The sequence below is a fragment of the Eutrigla gurnardus genome (genome assembly GCF_963514095.1).
Source record: "Eutrigla gurnardus genome assembly, chromosome: 24".
Taxonomy (NCBI): domain Eukaryota; kingdom Metazoa; phylum Chordata; class Actinopteri; order Perciformes; family Triglidae; genus Eutrigla; species Eutrigla gurnardus.
Genome location: NC_139935.1, coordinates 7,838,779 through 7,861,194, shown reverse-complemented (window position 1 = coordinate 7,861,194; position 22,416 = coordinate 7,838,779). Strand labels below are relative to the sequence as shown.

General features: G+C 47.8%; 2 protein-coding genes across 5 annotated transcripts in view; both read left to right on the top strand.

The window, feature by feature from the left end:
- Nucleotides 1-12,598, top strand: part of LOC311010157 (double-stranded RNA-specific editase 1-like) — a 29,822-nt gene extending 17,224 nt beyond the window's left edge. Inside the window, exons 4-12 of one of the 3 annotated variants that reach the window (XM_084004707.1) lie at nt 4,170-4,244; nt 6,047-6,978; nt 8,296-8,410; nt 8,558-8,726; nt 8,822-8,976; nt 9,784-9,952; nt 10,335-10,516; nt 10,598-10,776; nt 11,169-12,598. In XM_084004707.1, coding sequence (XP_083860833.1) covers nt 4,241-4,244; nt 6,047-6,978; nt 8,296-8,410; nt 8,558-8,726; nt 8,822-8,976; nt 9,784-9,952; nt 10,335-10,516; nt 10,598-10,776; nt 11,169-11,348 — 2,085 coding nt within the window. In that variant the 5' untranslated portion in view covers nt 4,170-4,240 and the 3' untranslated portion in view covers nt 11,349-12,598. Of the gene's footprint in view, nt 1-4,169; nt 6,979-8,295; nt 8,411-8,557; nt 8,727-8,821; nt 8,977-9,783; nt 9,953-10,334; nt 10,517-10,597; nt 10,777-11,168 lie in introns of all 3 variants that reach the window. The other 2 variants (XM_084004706.1, XM_084004705.1) reach the window with 2 other exon arrangements.
- A 5,728-nt stretch (nt 12,599-18,326) lies between these two features.
- Nucleotides 18,327-21,905, top strand: LOC311009977 (insulin receptor substrate 2-like; the record flags this gene model as incomplete). Of its 2 annotated transcripts, none has more annotated exons than XM_084004458.1 (2): nt 18,327-21,157; nt 21,396-21,900. In XM_084004458.1, exons 1-2 carry the CDS (start codon nt 18,555-18,557, stop codon nt 21,898-21,900), a joined length of 3,108 nt encoding a protein of 1,035 aa, XP_083860584.1. In that variant the 5' UTR covers nt 18,327-18,554. The 2 variants fall into 2 exon arrangements, with proteins under 2 accessions (XP_083860584.1, XP_083860583.1); XM_084004457.1 differs by having other exon boundaries at nt 18,328-21,157; nt 21,393-21,905.
- Between the last annotated feature and the right edge of the window lie 511 nt (nt 21,906-22,416).

The window sequence follows — 22,416 nt, the reverse complement described above, 5'->3', positions numbered from 1 at the left end:
GTAAGTCGACGCACTCCCGGGAGGAAACATTCCTGCTCCAGCGGTTCCTCAGCATGCGTGTCTCCGCGTCCCAGTTGGCCATCATTCGTCGTCGGCAGCAATTTTCAGGCCCAGGGGGCCCGAGTTACCTGTGGTGGCGTTAAATGGGAACGAGAGCGAGCGCCGGGGGAAGATAAACCGGCTGCCAAATACCTCACTGCAACATGTCAGCATTCTGCAATCACGACGGAAAACAATAAAACACCATAAATCAAAGTATTTCTAGATCACAAAACATTTAATCCGCCCATGACAGCCGCGCCGCACGTTTTTTTTTGTTTTTCGCCGTTATGCAAATGTGATTTGACTTACCGTGCGTTTCCACGGCGACTCTGTCGAGATTAGATGAGCGTGACCGAATGGGGAAAGAATGTGGAAAAACAACAATGAGGGTAAATCTTAATGAAAACACCAGCGTGTTTAGAGATGCGTGAGTAATTGGGTTTCTGTCAGCTTTCTGATTTCTTTAAATGTCACGTGGAAATCCGTTTCTGTAAATAATGAGGAAAACATCCCTGAAGAAGATGAATGATCTCTAGGAATGAATCAACTTCAAGTAAAAGTGAATCAGTACAGGCTCTGAAATGTACTCAACGTAGTATTTCTTCTGGGTTTTTCTCGTTATATAATTAGGAAATAAAATTGTAAATTTCCCCTCAAATGCATTAAAACTAAAGTAACGAGCTTGTTTTGAAAATGTGAGTCGAAAGTACAGATATTTGTTTTATGTCGGGAGAAAAAGTACAAAGTTGTCAGAAAAATAAACACTCAAGTAAAATACCTGATGGGATCGCAGTGATCGTTTCCTTTCAAAATAAAAGTTTTACTTGGTTACGTTTACTAACCGCAGTTACACACAAACCACAATCTTCTACTAAAGTACGGAAGTTACAAAAACTAAAAATTAAATGAGTCCACTGACTTGGTTTCACACAGGACATGAACAGTCGTCTCCTGGGTGAAAGTCTTGGGTTTGTGCTGCTGTTAAAAACTGCGAAAAAGAAAATAAAGTCCCTGGAAACTAAATCCAGCGCTCGCTTTAGGTTAACATCCACCTCGGACAACCTTGAGCTCAATTTCATATTTCATAAACGGCTCCTGTGGTTGTTGGGCCCCGAGGCTTCATTTACACTGCGCTATCCCGGCAGTAGATAATCCACTTAATTGCTTTACCTTCAGGGAGGCTGGCACTTCTCCTTGGCCCCCGGCGGAGAGGCCACTCCGCTGGTTTGACTAGTTTGCTGTCTGCGGGTGGGGGTCCGCGCCGAGGCCCCCGTCGGTTATTGATCCAGCTTTCACCCTCCAGCTAGCGCCGGGGGCCACGCCGCAAATCAAAGCCGTCATAAAGATTTCACAGAGCGCCTGTGAGGATGTTCGGATGTCCTTGGAGAGCAGAGGGAACCTTCTCGCAAAAGGGAATTTGATTCGCCCAATGGCAAAATTCAGTCGCAATAGCCACGTTTCAACCACTAGAGGGCAGTCGCGACGCAATATGTAGAAGTCAAACATTTCACCTTGAACAGAATCGACCAACACTTGACTCCGGATTCCAAAGCTTGCGAAGAAGTGGATTTAAAAACAGAAACTTCCAGAAGACTGCCGGTTAATAAGCTTCCTGTTTGTACCTGCCAGGCTGAAAAGGTCATGTATTTTTACATTTACACTTTGGTACAATACCAGCTGTTATTGGCTTCAGGGAAGTTAAAAATCCGTATCTGGACGTTCTTAGTTTTGAGAAAGCTTTTCCACTGGCTGTAGGCCAGAAACCAGCTTTGTCCCCGTCTCCTTCCCCCTCTCATCCGCCATCACATCACCTGTCACTGCCTATCAATATGTCACACCCCGGTCCAATTTCAGCACGTCTCAAAATGTCATTTCATGGGGAGAAAATAGAGTTTATGTGCAAGGAAAAAGCATTGTGCCTCAGGCAATGTGAAAAATGTTTCTACCGCTTTTTTCCCCTTCTTTTTCCCCCTGCTGTCTGCTACTCAAAGATCGATCCATCTGCATTAGACCGCTAAAAGAGTCCTCTGGCAGCTGTTTGAAGTTGTTTTGGCCCTCGGGCTCTGATTGCAACTCGCCTCAAGCACCAGAAAAAGGCTCCAGAATGCATTTATCACCGTCGGCTCGGTCGCCGGTGTCCGATCCTTTGTTCTACGATGGTATAGAGTGTATTATTGAAATGTCCTTACATACAGGAGGGAGCGGCAAAGACATAATTAACAGTTAATAATACCAATGTGGTTCTGTTCAAGGCAATACGCCATTAAAATCCACTTCTAATATAGTATATATGTTGTATTTTTTAAATCGAAATGGAAAAAAAAATCTATTTATTCGTATTTTTTTTTTTTCTGTTCCTTGGAAATCAAAATGATTACATCAGCCGATTCCAACCAATCACTGCTTTCCTCCTAACCTTGTTTGAATGGACACAGCGTCTGCCTCCTCCGCTCAGTGTGGAAATGGGTTTCGGGCTGTTGCGGTTTAGTGTGCCCTGAAGCGTGGCGGTAGGCGCCGTGAATAGATTTGTGTTTATTTTTCTCCTGCCATTTAGTATTGGATGCAACAAAACGCTGTACGATGGGTTTTAAGCAGACTGACAGCCGGGAGAGACAAAGACTCAAGATGTTTATCGTCACTGTTTTAAGCGTAGCACCCATCAATCCAGACGAGCGTTTTAAAAGTTGTGTGCTTGTCGTCTTGCAGACAGACCTAACAAAGCATGACTTGACACTTTCTACTCATCACTGTCATTATGGAGTTATTTCTGCATCCTTTTTATCCATTTATTGTAATCAAACCACAGCTAAACAGTGTCATTCAGCTGTAGTAAACCAGCTGATGTGTGCCACCCAGACAGGACGGCGTTTCGGTTTAGCGCCTGGGACTATATGTTGTGTAATGCGAGGCACGTACACACCTTAAGTGTCCATAATAATGAGGTAAACAAGGTTTTTGAAGGAGCAATGCAACATTCAAAGCCTCAAAAGTTTCTGTTTCTCTGACGAGCCTCGCTGATAACTACATTTGTTGACATTTCCCTTTCCTCCGAGTTCATTTTCTCCTACTATTATCTGGAGAAAGGCAACCTAAGCCCTGCTCTCCTTCCACCCGTCTCACACAATAGAGCCAGAGACGCCTGATAACATTGTCATGTCTAATGTTTGGAGCCAGGCGGCTGAGTGGCAGCGGGGCAGGAGGCCATATCTGCCAGCGATTATACAAACCTTTTTTTTTCCCTCTCAATCCCATTGGCTTAGAGTTTCGCTCTGTTCTTTTTCCAGAGGAAAGCTGATTAGCCATTTCATTGGGCCTAATTGAGGTCCTCTCACTTGTAGCTGAGTGGAGCAAACATTCACAAACTAAGTGGATTTCCTGCGTCCTGAAAAACATCGGCGCCGGATTCCACCGGTTCATGGTCTGAGGTCGCCATGGCGCTCCGTTTCCGTCTCCGTCTTCGCAGCAAGGTCAGGAGTGGAAACGGGGGAGCTGTCCAATGTGCTGAAATGGGATTTGCATATTCTGAAACTTAATTAGAGGATCTAGCAGAGCTGTTTGCGTCCCCCCCATCCAGCGAGGCCATTATTCCGGAGTTATTTATTTGTCCCACATGCGACGAATTCGGCTAATGGACCAATCGCATCTTGTTTGGCACCAATCCACGGCGGCCTGTTGTTGTTCAAGCCAATAATTTGATGCTTTCATATTTTGCTTGCTGTTAATCTCTTCCTATTCTGTTAGTCAGTGAATATTTAGATGTTTATTTCAATGGAATAGTGAATTTATTTGGTTTTATATGGACTTTGGTGCTCCGTCTTCCTCAGAAATGTAATAGAAGTGAAGTGGTGACATCCAGGAAACCCTCTCTAATTATTGTGTAATTTCTGCCCGCCGTCAGTTTGTTTATTTATGTCCAGGGATGGCACGCTGAGTGACAGTTTCCTGATTAATGTGGAGGAAATAATGGCAGCTCAGTGTCTCTTATCAGCCTCAGATACGAGTACCTCTGTGACGGGAGAAGCTGAGGGCGGGGTGGAGGAGGTGGAGGAGGGGGGGTGATGGTTTGTAATGTAAGTAAAGGAGGTGAAAGTGTTTTCTGATCGGCATTTTTTTTGTGTCTCCGGCAGGTCGGGCGGGAGATCGGCTACCTCGAAACCAACAGAGGCTGCTCACCGTTGAGGGGGGCGAAGTGAAAACCATGAGTGAGTCAGTTTATCCATTTCCGAGCCCGAGAATTATGGGTTATGAGATGCATACACATAGGTGAAGGAAATACCGGCTTCCTGCGTTGTTTTACCGTCGGACTGTCCTTGAAAATGTCCCCTCCAATTCCTTTTGTCCGGCTCAGGAGGCTGGATCAGAGCTTAACCCCAGAGTCGGGCTGCATCTACTCGATGGCCGATTCTCAGCTTGTACCTTTTGCTCTTAATAAAAAAAAAAGCCCCCTCTGGATTTGAAACGTGGGTCCACCTCAGCCCTCAAACCACCCGACCCACGATGAGCCTCAACAGGACTTAATGGAAAAGATAGATACTGTTAAACAGGCATTTTACATTTTTACGCTGTTAGCATTGTGATTGGGCCTGCTGAACGGACTCTTTAAACACGTCCTTTTATTGTGTGTGTGTGTGTGTGTGTGTGTGTGTTTTTGTGTGTGTGTGTGTGTGTTCACACTGCGGTAATCCTGTCCCCGAAAGGGAAGCCAGTTGGGGGAACATGTGGATTATGCCGATGAAAGGTTATTCAAGGACTGTTGAGTCAAAGAAGGAGATCATACGCCGTTTGACGTTACAATCGGACGTGCCAAAACACATTTCGAACCCGTAGACGGTCGACCTTGCTGTTGGGCACGCCCGACGTTTTCACGACTCAGTCTTAACGAAGAGTGTTTCTGTTTTCTTGCTCGCTGAGCCGGAGCGCCGGCTGTTTGAGCGGAGCAACAACAACAATATGCTCCCTCTTCCCCAGCAGACCCGTAATCATTCTCCGCCTCTCGCTGCTCGGGGTCTAATCTGCCATTGTGCGTTTCGTGTTCGAGTTCCCCCACTTGCATGCTTGTTTGCCCACAGTCGTCAAACCGGCCGCGACTGAACACGGGAAGCAAAGAGGAAGTGATTTTTTTTGTTGGGATGGATAAAGCATAATTGATTGCATAGATTTATCAAATAATTTGTTTGTGTTACCGATATTAAATATATTATCACTTAAGCCACGATACGATCTTATATATTTCAACTCCAAATGATGCAGTTTGTCAACATCTGTGCTGCGAAATTACATTGTTATTGCAGAATGTCTTTGTTTTGACCAACAGCACCATCTAGTGGACCAAAGAAGCAGTTGTAACCAAAAGGTTTCATTTGTATTCGCAATATTGATCGTTTTTTGTAATATTAGAGCAATACTCGGCACGTAAGATTGCGATATTTAGCTCTGTCGGTTTTTCCCTTAGCTCTTAATGGACACACTGCTGGTTTTCTGAGGTTGCCATATTGAATGAATGAAATGCAAAATGTTCATCATTTCTCTGGTATTTTTCTTCAGGAGAAGTTGACACCCTTGTTTGCACCCCCACCCATCTCTCCCCACACCCCCCTTTAAACCTGCATCTTATAGGATTGTTTTCTGTCCTGAGCACCGAAAGGAGTAACCTATCGAGCTTTTGCTGGAGGATGTTATAAATGGAAATTTACATTAAGTTCCATCGGCTTTGTGAACGGGGCCTGGTGATATGTGTTCCCAAAGAAGGACGAATTCATTTTAAAATAGGTCATCCTGTAATTTGCTAAGGGTAAACTTTCATGCTAATTCCGATTTTACTTAGAGTTAAATGTTGATATGTCATAACTTAATAAATATATGTGTATAGTCATCACCTCAGTATTGATTGAGGAACACACATCACTTGTTCAGTTGCAAAGAAAGGTAAAAGGAATCTCTAAATTTTACATTTACAAGATCCTGCAACGAAGGCATTGTAAGTTACTCTTTCTGGGCACCGCAGGTTCATGCAGCACAGATGTTAAGGAAAATCGCAACTTGGACAACCTCTTCTCCAAAGGGGTCGCAGCTGAGGCTGCTCAGCTCCCGAATGGGAGCGCTGTGGGGGGGAGGAAACGTCCCTTAGAGGAGGGGAACAATGGGCACGCACATTCTAAGTACAAGCCCAAGAAGCGTAAGAAAATCCCTGGGCCCATTCTGCCCAAGAACGCCCTGATGCAGCTGAACGAGATCAAGCCGGGGCTGCAGTACAAACTGCTCTCTCAGACCGGACCGGTCCACGCGCCCATCTTCGTGATGACCGTGGAGGTCAACGGGCAGCTCTTTGAGGGTTCTGGTCCCACCAAGAAGAAGGCCAAGCTGAGTGCAGCCGAGAAGGCCCTGCGTTCCTTCGTCCAGTTCCCCAACGCGTCCGAAGCCCACATGGCGATGGGCCGGACTCTGTCGGTCCACACGGACTTCACCTCGGACCAGGCGGACTTTCCGGACATGCTCTTTAACGCCTTTGAGACGTCCACTCCTGTCGATGACCCCTTTTACCTCGCGTCCAACAGTAACGGTTCCTTCAGCTCCTTGGGGATAGAGTACCCGTTGCTGCCCTCCCCCGTCCCGAACCTGATCCAGGCCCCCTTACCTCCAGCCCCCTCCACCTTCATCTCCCCTACAAGCGGCAAGAATCCCGTCATGATCCTGAACGAGTTGCGTCCGGGCCTCAAGTATGACTTTGTGTCGGAGAGCGGCGAAAGCCACGCCAAGAACTTTGTCATGTCAGTGAGAGTGGATTCTCAGAGTTTCCAGGGTTCTGGGCGGAACAAGAAGCTGGCCAAGTCCCGGGCGGCCCAGGCGGCTCTATATGCTCTGTTCAACATGCAGCTGGATCAGGCTCCGTTCAGACAGCCCATACCCAGAGAAGGACTGCAGCTTCACCTGCCACAGGTAAGCACGGGCAACGGTATGAACGCCTCTCGGTTTATTCACATCTCATTTTACCAAACGAGAGCTATTAACATCATAGGAAAAGTTTTTACCCGTCATAAACAATAGCGACAAATCAACACAAAAATATTACACACAGTGACATCTGGTGGACAAAGTGAACCATTACATTACGAAACTAATTAAAACAGTATTCAACAGTATTTAATGCCTCAAATGTGGCTGAAAAACAGCCGTAAAACTATTATTATTGGTAAAAACACAATAAAAACATGTTGGTAATGTTGTAAACTAACCGAGAGGTTGTAGCTTAAATGGCTCAATTTTCGAATTGGAGGCGATAACAATAAGATCAAAGAAAAACGGAGGAAGTGATGATAGCGTCGCAGGAGCGTTACTTAAGCCACGATCACATGGGACATGGTGATGAAAGGCACCGGCAGCGTTGTTCTCTTTCTTGTAATTATCCTCTCTGCTCTGTATCCTCCGGTTTTCCTGAGGCGTAATATGAATAATACACAGAGAATGATTAATATCAGTATTGAGAAATACACATTATTCATTTAAAAAAGGCTATCTCGAATAGTCCACATGTTTACAGACGCCACAGTCTTCTAATCTATTTTTAAATACATCTGTTTTTATTATCGACCACAAAGTTACAACGAGCTGACTGTCACCAGTTAACACGGTCACTGGTTACACTGAAACACCTGTTCACATGTCCTATTAGAGATGAGGACCAAAATATGACTTCAAGGATTTTGCTTTTTAGTGAAACAAAGATGACTACAAATAAAAAAAAAAGCTGTCAGCCAAATGTTCTCATATGTAGACTTATAGTAAATATGCTGTTTAATAAATAAGTATGTTGCAGCCTCGAGTATTTTGGGTCTCACCTGTTTCGTCTCACCTATTAAGATGAGTTTGTTTCCGGGAATTAGCATTGGCCTGTTTGATCGTGAAGCCGCAATCGTGGCGATCTGGAACCGACGCTGACAAAGTCTGATTGAAGAGCTCCCAGGAGAGACGAGCTCGATACACTGGGAATCTATTTACACGTCGACTAATCCCGGCCTGTAATCCCTGCGCTGCGATAAGGAGGCCGCTATCTTAATTAGCATCGGCCTCTGAGTGCTATTCAAACACGGCTGTTCATTAAAGCGGAGTCACTCCGCTTCACCTCCGGAGCGGTCAGAGGATTTAAGCTGCTCAGGTCTCCGCCTGTCATTCACACCGCCGCTGCCTCTGCTGAGTGAAATATTCAACATTGAGGAGAGCTTTCACTTCCTGTTCATCCCCCCTTCCCCCCCTCAGGTCCTGGCGGACGCCGTCTCTCGCCTGGTCGTGGACAAGTTCAGCGAGCTGACGGACAACTTCACGTCCCCGCACGCGCGGCGGAAAGTGCTGGCTGGCGTCGTCATGACAACAGGTGATTGAAGCGGGCCGCTGCTGCTCAAAGCGAGGTCTTCAGACGCCCACCGGCACGTCAAGTGATTAGAGTCGAGAGTTTTGACAAAATGGAATTCTGCATTTTTTATTTATATTTTCTGGATAAATGTAACGCATCTCTGCTCAGGTGCTGACGTGAAGGAGGCTCAGGTGATCTGCGTTTCCACGGGGACAAAGTGCATCAACGGCGAATACATGAGCGACAGAGGTTTGGCCCTCAACGACTGCCACGCTGAGATCGTGGCCCGCCGCTCGCTCATCAGGTACCTGTACTCCCAGCTGGAGCATTTCCTCAGGTGAGAGCCGGCAACCCCCGTCTCCGTACTCGGGTCCACAAGCTTAGCTGCAGGTCCTTAGCAAGGTTGAAAGAATTGTTTTTTTTCCCCTCCAGTAGCCACGAAGACGAGCAGCAGGCGTCCATCTTTTCCAGGTGTGACAACAGGCAAGGCTTCAGGCTGAAGGAGAACGTCCAGTTCCACCTCTACATCAGCACCTCCCCCTGTGGAGACGCCCGCATCTTCTCCCCTCACGAAGCCGGAGTGGAGGGTGAGCACATTCAGCGGGGGGGAGGGTCCTTGAAGCCGACGAGCTGGAAATGAGAACGGGTTGGGGGAACATAAAACCTTGGGAACATAGAATACTGTGGGAACTTGGGGAGATAGGACCTTAAGAACATCCTAGAAACTTCTGAACATAGGACCTCAGGAAAATAACCATTTGGGAACATAGGACCTTGGGAATATAGTCATTTGGGAACATAGGACCTTGGGAACAGTCATTTGGGAACATAGGACCTTGGGAACATATTGATTTGGGAACATAGGACCTTGGGAACATAGTCATTTGGGAACATAGGACCTTGGGAACATATTAATTTGGGAGCATAGGACCTTGGGAACATAGTAATTTGGGGACATAGTCATTTGGGAACCTAGGACCATGGGAATACAGTAATTTGGGAACATAGGACCTTGGAAAGATAGGACCGTGAGTACATAAGGGCCTGGTAACATAATACCATGGGGACATTTCATTTTGGAATTTAGGACCTGGGGAACATAGTAATTTGGGAACATATGGATGTGGGAACATGGACCTATGTTCTCAGTTCCCTGGGCACTATGTGGAACTGGCTCTTTTGTCATATTCCCATCACTTGGCATATAAATCTGGAGAAAAGAGGAGCGTGGGAACACAGGACCTTTTGTCATGTTGGCATGATGTTCCATATGAACATAGGGGACCCTGGAAACAGCAGACTAGGGAATGACTTCTTCACTAAGGCCTGATCACATGTGAAAGTTCCTCAGATTAAAAAAAAAATCTCACTTCCATATAAATATCTTTGCTCAGATCAGGGCGACCGACACCCGAACAGAAAAGCCCGCGGGCAGCTCCGCACTAAGATCGAGTCGGGTGAGGGGACCATCCCGGTGCGCTCCACCAACACCATCCAGACCTGGGACGGCGTGCTCCAGGGCGAGAGGCTGCTCACCATGTCCTGCAGTGACAAGATCGCCAGGTACAGGCACCATTTACCTTTTGTAAAGCCAGCTCGAGGTCGTTGAAGGGTGGTTTTCAGCCGCCCAGTAGGAATCCTGGTGATTATGTGCATGCGTAAAGAGGCTGAATCGTCTGGATGCTACGCTGCAATCACTCAATTTCTCTCCCTGCGGTCTGTTGCACTTCTCAGGTGTGTCATTAGGCCCCGACTGCTTTGATTAGGCTGCGTGATGAATCTCCAGGAGGCCGCGAACAGCTCCCTGAGAACTGGAATCAGATGTGTGATTTTGACCTGGAACAAGAATAGTTTTACATAATTCTATTCCCACATAACTAAAACCAGGGGAAGCAGGTTTTCTTTCCGGCCCCAATGGTAGACGTTCTGTTCTGTCTCCCTTCAGGTGGAACGTCGTCGGCTTCCAAGGCTCTCTGATGAGCTACTTCACCGAGGCGGTCTACTTCTCCAGCATCATCCTGGGCAGCCTGTACCACGCCGACCACCTGTCCAGAGCCATGTACCAGAGGATCACCGAGATCGAGGACCTGCCACAGTCCTTCAGCTTGAACAAACCCCTGCTCAGCGGTGAGAAACTGATCCCCCACGCTGCTCCTGCTCCTTCAGGAGGACCGAATCTCATTTTGTGTTCACCGTGAACTCCCACAGGAATCAGTAACGCGGAGGCTCGCCAGCCGGGGAAAGCTCCCAACTTCAGCGTGAACTGGACGGTGGGGGACGCCGGCCTGGAGGTGGTCAACGCCACCACGGGGAAAGACGATCTGGGCCGCCCCTCCCGGCTCTGCAAACACGCTCTGTTCAGCCGCTGGACGCGCCTGCACTGCAAGGTGACACCGCCGACCCTCATAAACGAATGACGTTTAACGCCGTTACCAAATATGGTCACTTCCTCCCACTGGTCGCAGCAAATCCAAGACGGCGACGGCCAAAATGCCAAAGTCGAGGCTTGGAAGCCGTGAGGTCACCATGACGACGTCCCCGTATACATTCTATGACATATCCTTCAGAATAAGAGATCACACACTCCTGATTGCCCTTCAGTATAAAATAACACAGTTCGGGATCTTATTGTGAAGTTTCTTTACATATTTATGAGTTTATGTCCCCCAGCACAGGAGGACTTATGGTTTTTATCATTATTATTACATTAATCTCATCAGAACCTCCATGAAAACGAATAATTTGTTTTTCAGATCTAATTCAGGTTTTTTTTTTGTAGCTGTACCCCATCCTGCGGATCCGAACGGCGAGGCCCGGCAGCTACCACGAGGCCAAGCAGGTGGCGGTTGAGTACCACAACGCCAAGCAGATGCTCTTCAGAGCCTTCCACAAAGCCGGACTGGGCGCCTGGGTGAAGAAACCCATAGAGCAGGACCAGTTTGCCCTCACCACCTGCTGAGTCGGTAAAACCACGTCGGACTTGCTTCATTTCCTGGGTCACTTTCGCCGGCGGAGTAACTCCCCTCTGGATTCTCGCGTGACCATCTCACCGGGACGAGAGGCTCCGCCTCCAGATGTCAGAATCCACGGATGTAACACTCCACCTTCGTTTTTCTAGCCAGCACGACGGAAAGATCGCTCCCCAGTCGGTTATGCAACTTTATACAAAAGGACAACATGTCAAAACAGACTTTGGGGGGGTGGAGACTCGTACACGGCGTTGTTCGTTTAAATGGCACTTGTTTCTATAAGAATAGTGACGTATTTATTTTGCATGTGTGTTTCTACCAAATAGGACGTCTGCGGTAAAAGGTTCGTTATCATGTATATCAGTGTTGTGGTCCTGCAGTTTTGTCAAACGGTGTTTTCTCGGCTCGGGTAGGAACAACTTTTCTACCTTTTCTCAATCCGCATCTGACCAAACCAAAAGGACACACTGCAGAAGTTGAGCGTCTCCAATAATGAGCCCTGTTGCCCTCCATCAGGGCTACGAGTTTATGCAATGAACATTCCAGAGTCTGTGAATCTCCTTTTAGCGATCGTCCCCTATGCAGATCCTGCCGTTCACTCACTATCACACCAGTAAAAGCTCACCAAAGATGATGTCAGCATCCGTCGCTTTTTATTTTTTAGGTTTTTAACGAGGTCCTTATCCGGCTCGTTGTCGTTTTAAATGTCCGTTTGTGAGTTTTAACTTTTAAAAATTGTTTTTTTTGTTGCTGTAAACCTTCAACCTCAAACACACACAGGGCATCTTTAAGTTATTCCCGTTTTAATCTGAGTTTTATCCTTTTGAATGCTCATCCTTCTGCTTCTATTGAATTGTTGATGATATGTCTTAACTTTGAGCATGTGCAGACCTGTTCCTGGCTCAGCGTACCTGGCTCCGGACCCGGGCCCTCAGGTTTTTTTTGGAGGTGCCTGCCAAACGTTTCCGCGGGATATGCACTTTTTAAAAGAAAACAAAAGGGGAAACTGCTTTTTTCCCCGTTGACTTTGAGGTAAACGGTAAAATATGTTCGACCGTATGCCGACGATACCTGTCTATACGTGTACGGTGCTCGGTGAGCCTCCACGGACCCGATTCCCCCCCATAAAACAGAGATCACGGGGCCTAATGCATGAGCGCTACCTGTAAAGCATGAAAACTATAAAAAAAATATGTAGAAGTGACTAAACTAGAGATTTAATAAAATGCTATTACAGTCATTTTGTATGCTTGTCTTTGCTCTTGAATCAGGAACAAATCTTCAGAATAAAATGCATCGAGTCGGAGTCAGAATGAGGCCGTTGCACTGCTTTTGTTGCCGTCGACGATGCCAGGTAGCTGCTGTTTATCCGCCGCCATCTAAAGCTGTTTTTTAGACCGCCATCTCCGACGTGGCCGGCTGTTAGAGGCCTATTACTTTGTCGTATCAGCCGCTGGCACCTGTGCGACATGAGAGAGCCACATAATCTCACTGTGGATTACCAGGGAACAGCCAGACCCCCCCCCCTCCCCCCTGCAAAAAAAACCACCTTTTTATATTGACAGCTGCTTTTTCTTCGCTGAGGCTCCATTCCCCTTCCTTGTCCGCACACGGGAGCAAAGTTTGGAGGCTAATATCCGTGGCGGCGTGGATTTGAGCTGATAAAAGTGTTAAAATGAGAGAATGGAGAAGTCAGACGGCTTCAAGGTGAAGTGGGATTAGTGACAACAGCTCTTCATACCGCTCCACCTTCCCCAATTCATCTGCAAATGATGTTCCCAGGCCGAGTCTCTGACAGGCGCCACCGAAAACAGACCTGGGTTATCATTTCGGAGCAAATTTGGAACAGGAAGTGACAAAATAAAAGGGGAAATCAAGACGCAAGATGGTGACATGTATTGTATGTCAAAAAAATCTCATGAAAAATCATTGTATAGTATGTCATCATGTTCCCTCCAATCAAACGCTCCGGCTCGGTGGCTGAAGTTGTCCCCCCATGAGGGCATCTCCTCATTTGTCGCGGCTCGTTTGCCCTGACGACGGAACCCCATTAGCCACTTAATGGGCCTCTATGTGGACTTCCTTGATGATCCCCCAGAGGTCTAGATAGTAGCTCACATTAGTCCAGAGACCAGACCAGACTATGTGGACACAAACCCTCCTTCCTCTCCAAAATAAAACCAGAACAGCAACGTATCTTAGCGCAAAGACGGGGACCAGCTAGCCCCTCTGTCTCGTAGTCGCGGATCCAGAAGGGAAAGGTCACGGCGGTGTAACGGCGGCGGAGAGTCTGGCTACTCGCTGCGTCCCCACATACATCAACTCCACTGAGCAGAAAATTAAAATGGAAATGTGGGCCTTGAACGGAGCCGAGGGCCCCGTTAACCTGAGCCGTGTGATTTATGACATCACCACGGATGCTACCTGGACCGCTGGGCCCCATCGAGGGCCCCGACTCTTCACATCCAGTCTTCACAATCCTGTGAAAACTCTGTGACTGATAGTAAGAATATTTCTCCTAACTTATTGAATTTGTATTGTCTTTTATGCAACTGTTGTGTCTCTTTAATGATTTGATCCTGTTGTTTTTGAATGTGCGATATAACTTGAGTTGATTTATTGTGCATTGAACCTCATTCTGTATAAAGTTACATTCATATGGATTTAATTCATACTTTTATTTTGTGTTTGCACAACCACATTTTGTGTCCAGTCATGTTGCTGTACTCGGAAAATACACAAAGATTAATTACTTATTAATTTAATCTAGTATTAGTGTAGCGGGAATTTTCTATATGCCCCCCCATTTATGTATTCGGGGCACAAATACAATCCAGATTTTAAGCATTTATGTTGCAGTTTGTGTGTGTGACCTTTCCCCACCATTGAGCGAAAGGTCACGATAAAACTAGCGTAATCTCAGAGTCTATTAGAATATTTACGGTCTGTTGGAGTGTATCGGGAGAGATGAAGCTGCAAACCTATTGAAGCACATTTTTCTGATTTTTTCTCCCTCCTCCACCTGCTAACGGAGCCCGTCTGTGTGCGTATACGTCCTCGTGAATTAATCAGAATGAACTCATGATCCATAACCGACCGGCGGGCTGCTCCTGTATAGATGAGCAGAGCAGATTTTTGCATTAATTTGCACGTTAATGAAGAAAACTGGATGAAATGGCTCACGGTTCAGTCAGCAATAACACAAACATGAAGACAAGCATATTGACAGACGTGTGCTAATTAATGCACAACCCAGCTTATTAAAGGACTTCATATTTAGCTTGTTTTTTTTACAAATTGTGGGGAAAGTAGCAGCACAAGTCTTGTTTTTTTTAATGTATATATTTATTTCAACTCTCAGATCTCGTTAAATCCAAACAGACTGATACAATGGATCATTGTCTCATTGAGAGGTAAGATAGTTGTTCTTTGGGAGACGATGTGAAGAAGAACTGGAACGTGGGTGCCATCTTGTGGTGACTATTGTTTATTGCACAGCAACGCAGATTCAGTTTACTCGTTTATAGCAACTTTATTTTGAAATATTTTTCCCCCAGTCGGACACTAGATCCGATTCTTTTTTTTTTATTATTATAAATACAAATTTAGTCAATGTACGTCTATGTATCTATTTGTAACAATTTAATTAATTTGATGCCACGAAATACATCCCGTGTATCACAAATGATTGAATTGTTGCCAAAAAGCTACATAGATACATAAATATATAGATATAATTATATAATATCACTAAAAAAAGAGGAAAAAGTGAGAAATACATTCACAATCCTTTCAAAACGAAGAAGAGGGGACAAGAGGTGAATAATGCACACTTCACATTATAGTGGAAGCGTCCTTCAGGCTGCAGTACTTATTTAACTCCACAAGATGGCGGTAGTGAGCCGCCGTCTCACTGCCACAAGACGGCCGTAGTGAGACATATAAGGACGAACGTGTCAGACTTGGCCGTACAGTAGGTGGCGCCATGCACCTTAGAGGTTGGTTGAATTGCAGAAGAAGAAAAAGATGAAGATCCAAAGAAGAAGGTAAACAAAACGGCTAGTCGCTGGCGTTTAGCCCGCTTCGCGCTTGTCGGGAGACCCATCTTCCTGTTAGCAGCCAGCTAGCTTAGCTCCTGGTCAAAACAATGGGAGAGTCGAGAAGCAAACTACGTAGCAAACAGTCACGTAGCGTGGCTTTTTGTACGTATTCTCGTATAATGCACATATTTTTACATACTTATCTATTTTTTGTATTTCCTAATTTTTTCAACGTGTAACTGACTCCACTAGGTTTTTTTTTTATTATAATTTTTTTATTTTTTATTTTATTGTGTATATTTATTCTTGTATTAATATATATATTTTATATCAAAGGCTCTAATCTCTAATGGCCGCAGACGAGATGTTTTTTTAACTTAACAGGATTGTAATATATTTTTTTTTATCATACCTTAATTGTGGAAAATATAAACAAACCAAGACAAACAGATCGGAATAGTTTGAGGCCTGCAGTGTTTGTCTTCTGCCGCTAGATGGCAGTGTTGTAGCGTCTACTCTATGGCAGACAGAAAGTACTGCTGTGCAGCATTTAGTATGCAGCTGTGGGTACAAGCTGTTGATGGAACTTTAGCTTAAAATGCTCTTTGTTTTTTAACATTATAGAGAATCTAAAAAATAAAATACCACATTAGGTTACATAATGCATCTCTGGGAACTTGAGACTAAACTCACTTAACTTGTGAGTGAAACATACATTTATTTTTTTCTGACACTTTATACTTTATAGGTCTACTGCAGCTACTAGTGCTACTAGTATTTCTACGACTCCCACTAATTCTACCATTCACTACTACTATTATTGTTGTACTAATGGTGCTTCAGCCATGGGACTGATACGTAAACTGGAGCTGCTGGAGAGAACCTTCTGGAAAGATGACGGCGTTTTTCTCGGAATAAGAGTGCCTGTCCTCAAGCCTCCTCACACTGGGGAAGTATAATGTGGCGGCCTCGTGGAGTTGAAAATTAACCAGCGGTGGAAACAATCCCAAAATATCCCACTGAGGTAGAAGAGCTCATAATTTGCAGATGTTTTGCTCCGCTAGTATCGAAATCTGCTTGCATCAAAGGAAGAGATATTTTACATGGAGTAAAACTTATATTTAAAGGTACAGTGTGTCTATTGGCAGAAATGTAATATTACTGAGGTGTTTTTCTTTAAGAGTCGTGTGTTTTTGTTAGCTTTGAGCGAGCCATTAATATGGAATGGATAAACCACACATGCTTGGCCCACGGGAGAAGTTTCAGTTGGTTATAATATGCAATCTCGCCGCTAGATGGCGCCAAATTCAACATGCTTTACCTTTTTAAAAACATTGGGAAAATAATGATAATAGAAAAGAATAGTCACTTACTGCATTAGCATGGTAGGAAGCAGAAGACTCGCCCCCTGATGGCCAGTAGCGAGACTGCAAGTTTAAGGCGCTTCACCTTGGCTTCACTTTTCAGAACCAGTACATATGCACAATAATAGCTCCCTGGACTCAGGCTTGCAGAGGGACAGAAAACACCCAGACTATTGAAATAAACCCCCGTGGGAACATTTCAGTCCACCACATCCCACGAACTGCCTGCTAAATTTAGAGAGAAGAACAACAATATTCCTCGTGCAGCAATATCCCGTCAGTATTGATGCCAAGTTATTGTACGTCTTTTCTACGTGTCAACAATAATCCCTTTGTTCCTTTGTCACTCAATCCTGGAGTATGTGTTTCTGTTATTGCTCATATCTCAGATTATAGGTGACGGCTAATGCTGAAAACACATGCTGCAGCCCGGTTTAACCCGGATAAATTAACACAAAAATAAGGCAACAGCCAAATGTCAATGAGATCACACACACAACCTGGCGTCAACAATAACAGGAGCGAGAACAATAGTGATTAGGAAAAGAAGGGATTACACTTAATCTGGAGTATGTTTGTTTAAAGGGGCGGATATGCTCATTAGGGTGGATGCACTCCCGCCATCTATAGCATCTAATTCACACGTTGGCAAGGGTGTAATCTGCTTGTTGGCAGATTATGAAATCCAAGTGTTTGCACCCACACGGACGTGACTAATGATGGTGAAGATCACAGGGAGAATTAGGGACGTAATTGGCGAGATGATCTGATGAGCAGATGTCAGCGAGGCCCTTCACAGCCCAGTGCACTCGCTTTGTTATTCTGCACGACCTTCGTGGCCTCCTGTTTGTCTGCGTTTTTGATTGACGCCATGTGGAAAACTTTTTTTTTTTTTTTTTGCGGTTGTTGTCGTGTGAGGAAGGGTTTAGCAGGAGCTGCCACATGATGGCGCCATTTCTGCAGCTTGTCGTGACACTTTGCATTTGCTTGCATCTTTTCAACACATAAAAAGCAATATCAAAACATACAGGAATATAAAAATCACAGGGGGGAGAGGTAAAAAAAAAGCTTTCCTTCTGGTGTTTTTTTTGTATTTGTTTGCATTTTTAACAGATAATATCTATAATTATGTAAAAGTAGACGTCGGAGTGCTAGATGGGAGAATAGATGGTGAAATAGAAAACATAAGGAGAGGAATACCCACAGGTTTAAATATAGGCCACAACACTGCTTATATAACAAGTGGCACGTCAGAGTTGTTGACAGCGTGCCTCAGCATTACGTTACGCATTAAACATCGTCATGAATCCAAATGAGCTGTCGATCACGCTGTAAAATAATAATAACGCATTTAAATAAAGCAGAAAAACACATTTTTGGTGTTATTCAATGGGATCTGGTTTCTGTTTTCTTCATGAGAGCTGGGAAAAGAAGCAGGGGGGGCGGGGTTTTTGCGCTCAGCCAATGGGGAGCGTCGGAGCCGCGTGATGGACAGGCACGGCCCCTGCAGCACGCGCCGCCCCCTTATGACTCCGTGTTTTATTCTGTTTTTAGAGCGGCAGCGTCACATGTTGTTTTTCTCCTGGATCGGATCGGTTCCCTAGTCTGGGTCCGGCTGCACTGTTGCTTTTCCCCCGTGGTCGGACAGCAGCTATCGGTGTCCGCGATGGATTAGAGGAGGAGGAGGAGGGGGGGCGGACCCGGGATATTTTTAACGTTTATTTTTCGCAGCGGGTGAAAAAAAACACACACACACAAGTTTTGCGTATTTGGGAATTGAACGTGTGGAGAAATGGCGAGTCCTCCGGCGACGGGAGGACACCTGTTATCCAGCGGGACGAGCGGCGTGAAGAAGTGCGGATACCTGCGGAAGCAGAAACACGGACACCGGCGCTTCTTCGTGCTGCGCGAGCCGACGGAGCGCGGCCCCGCGCGGCTGGAGTACTACGAGAGCGAGAAGAAATGGCGGAACAAATCCGCCGCCAAACGCCTCATAACTTTGGACTCGTGTCTGTGCGTGAACAAGCGGGCCGACGCCAAACACAAGCACCTCATCGCCCTCTACACCAAGGACGAGTACTTCGCCGTGGCCGCGGACAGCGAGCAGGAGCAGGAGAGCTGGTTCGCGGTCCTCACGGAGCTCATCGCCGAGGGGAAGGTGTTCGACAGCCCCGCGTCCACCTCCTCTCTCGTGGGCTTTGAGGAAGCCAGCTACGGACTCATGGCCCCCGCCGCAGCCGCCTACACGGAGGTGTGGCAGGTCAACTTGAAATCCAAAGGCTTGGGTCAGATCAAGAACCTCATCGGGGTGTACCGGCTGTGCTTGTCCAGCAGGACCATCAGCTTCGTCAAACTGAACTCGGAGACCGCCGCGGTCAGCCTGCAGCTCATGAACATCCGGAGATGCGGCCACTCGGACAGCTTCTTCTTCATCGAGGTGGGCCGCTCGGCGGTCACCGGACCCGGGGAGTTCTGGATGCAGGCGGAGGACTCGGTGGTGGCGCAGAACATCCACGAGACCATCCTCGCCGCCATGAAGGCCATGAAGGAGCTGTCCGAGTTCAGGCCTCGGAGCAAGAGCCAGTCCGCCAGCACCAACCCCATCTCCGTGCCCACACGGCGGAACCTCAACAACCTGCCGCCCAGTCAGACGGGCCTGGTGAGGAGGTCCAGGACGGACAGCATGGCGGCGACGTCCCCGGGGAGGAAGTTCACCTCCTGCCGGATAAGAACGGCCAGCGAGGGGGACGGAAGCGTGACCCGGCCCGTGTCCATGTCCATATCCATGAACGGGAGTCCCACCAGTCCCAACTCCGGGGACCACCTCATCAGGTCTCACACCCTCAGCAGCGGGCGCACCTGCAGGATGCTGGAGTCCTCCTCCAACCTGCACCATAGCCGCTCCATGCCGGTGTCCAACTCCCCGCCGGGCACCTCCAGCCCCATCAGCATGTCTCCCAGAGGGGGGGCGAGCACCTTCACCCCCGACAAAGCCCGGCGGCCTTTCAGCTGCAGCGCCTCCATCTCCGGCTCCCTCAGCGACACCGGCTTCCTGCTGTGCGACGACTACAGCTCCAGCCCGGGCGAGCTCCGCTTCATGCCGCTGACCCGCAGCGACACCCCCGACTCCCTGTCCAGCACGCCCCCGTCCCGCGAGGGCGACCCCTGCGGCTACATGATGATGGAGGGGGCGAACGGCGGCGACAAGGCGTACAGGAAGCGGACGCACTCGCTCACCACGCCGCGTCAACAGAGGGTGGTGGCGCCGCTGTCCTCGGCCTCCCTGGACGAGTACACGCTGATGAGGATGGCCCACGGACACAGCTCGCACTCCGCCTCCCCTAAGGTGTGCTACCCCGAGGATTACGGAGACATCGAGATCGGCTCGTCCAAGAGCTCCAGTAGTAACCTCGCCGACGAGGGCTACATGCCAATGACGCCGGGTGTCGCGGCCCAGTCTGGCAAGGCAGACAACTACGTGCCCATGAGCCCCATGTGTGTGTCGGCGCCGAAGCAGATCGTGAACCCGAGGGCGCACCCCCAGGCTCCCGGCGGCTACAAGACCAACTCCCCCTGCAGCAGCTCCCTGGAGGACAGCGGCTACATGAGGATGTGGTGCGGCTCCAAGTCCTCCGCGGAGAGCCCAGACAGGCACGGGGAGTACATGAACATGTCGCCGGGGAACCCGCCCCCACTCCAGACCCCCCCTGACTACTACTTGGCCCCGCTGGCTGGCGAAGCCGCGTCAGTGAGGTCGGCGTACCAGACCGGCTCCCTCACGCTCCCCGCGAAGCTTCAGGCCTCCAAGGGGGGCGAGGACGGCAGCCAGTATGTGTTGATGAGCCCGCAGAGTTTGAGGCAGAAGGCGGGGGAGTCGGACTATTATTCAGTGATGCAGCCCACCCCACTGAGCCCCTCGGTGCCATCCCCAGTCAGACACGGCCGGGCAGAAACCCTGCCCTACAGAGGGAGGCTTGGCAGGCCTAACCGGCTCTCCTTGGACACCCTGAGGACCCTGCCCAGCATGAACGAGCACCCCCTCCCCGGAGAACCCCGGAGCCCCGGAGAATACATCAACATAGACTTCGGCGGCGCCAGGTTCTCCCCGCACTCCGTCGTGTCCACGGCGAGCCAGTCATCATCCCCGGCCTCCAGCGGTGGAGGACCGGGGAGGTCCTCTCTGACGGACTACATGAACCTGGAGCTGGGCTCGCACTCGCCCAAGGAGGCCGACACTCCCGCGGAGTGCTCGGGCACACTCCCGGAGGAGGACGGAGTGTACCATCTGGATGGGGAGAAGGGGTCTCAGGGCGATGAGGCGAAAAGTGACTACACTGAGATGACCTTTGGGATGACCAGCTCACCTCCACAGCTCGTTCCCCAGAACACAGCGAGGTATGTGTTGGTCTCATATTACCGTTTATTTAAAAAAATATTGATTATATTTTACATTTAATGACTGAATGAATATACAGTTTTATGTGAAACCAGGAGGGAGATGGTGGTAACAAGAAGCAGATGTTTTGGGGATGTGATTTGTGCAAAAGAGGCTTTGGCTCAACATGAAGAAAATACCCCGAATATTTGAGTGATTCCATACCATGAAAATAAATCATATTTTCATCTCCAGCAGCCAGAGCAGCAGGGATAGGGGCCTCTCTCTGGAGGACCAGGGAGTCCCAGAAGGCATTGGAGTCTTCCTCCTTGGGGCCACCTCCTCCTCCACGTTGGACCCCGACTGCTCCGCCAAGGTGATCCGGGCCAATCCGCAGGGGCGTCGGCGCCACAGCTCCGAGACCTTCTCCTCCACCGCCACCGTGACGCCGGTCTTCCCCTCCTTCGCCCGCGGCGACACGATGAAGAGGCACAGCTCGGTGGAGAACATCTCGTCCCGGAGCAGCGAGGGCTCCGACGAGGAGTACGGCAGCCCGGTGAACCGGCAGAGCTCGGCCGGCTTCCCCGGCGGGCTGAACTACATTGCCTTGAACCTGCTGGACAACAGGGACGTGGAGAAATGCGAGGACCTGGCTGGCTTCAAACCCACCAGCAGCTGCAAAGGGGGTATCAATGGATTACACAGCTCACCATATGTCTGTTTGGGATTCAAGGAGGCTGCAACCACTGCCAAAGGTGAGTGAGGTCACTGTCAGATGTGTTGCTGTTTTTAATTATTTGAAACAAAGCAGTTTGGTTTTACTGGGAGAGAAAAAGAAGAAAAACAAGGCTAAAGGCAAACTTGTATTTCCTCCAGATTCAAATTTAAACTGTCTCTGTGGATTCCAGAGTATGTAGGTGGTGCTGCCTTCAGGTGCTCCTCTTAAGCTCCTACTTCTGAGTACTTTCATATCCTCCTAGTGCCTTTCTGCTTTAATTTGCAAGTTATCATGCTTGTACTTTTTTATTTTTAAATTGGTTTGACATTTGGTATTTCCCACAGCATGTGAATGCACCACAGGGCTGCCATGAAACGTGACCAGGCTGAGAGCAAACAAGCACCACAGAGCAGGATGCCTCGCTGCCGTGGGCTGCACATACTTAAAATAGTCGATTTTGGAATTCCACCCATGCTTATTATGACTGAAAGCTGTTTGCTGAAGGAAAAAAAAAAAAAAAATCAAATACTCGAGATTCATTATAAAACATGAGATACTTCT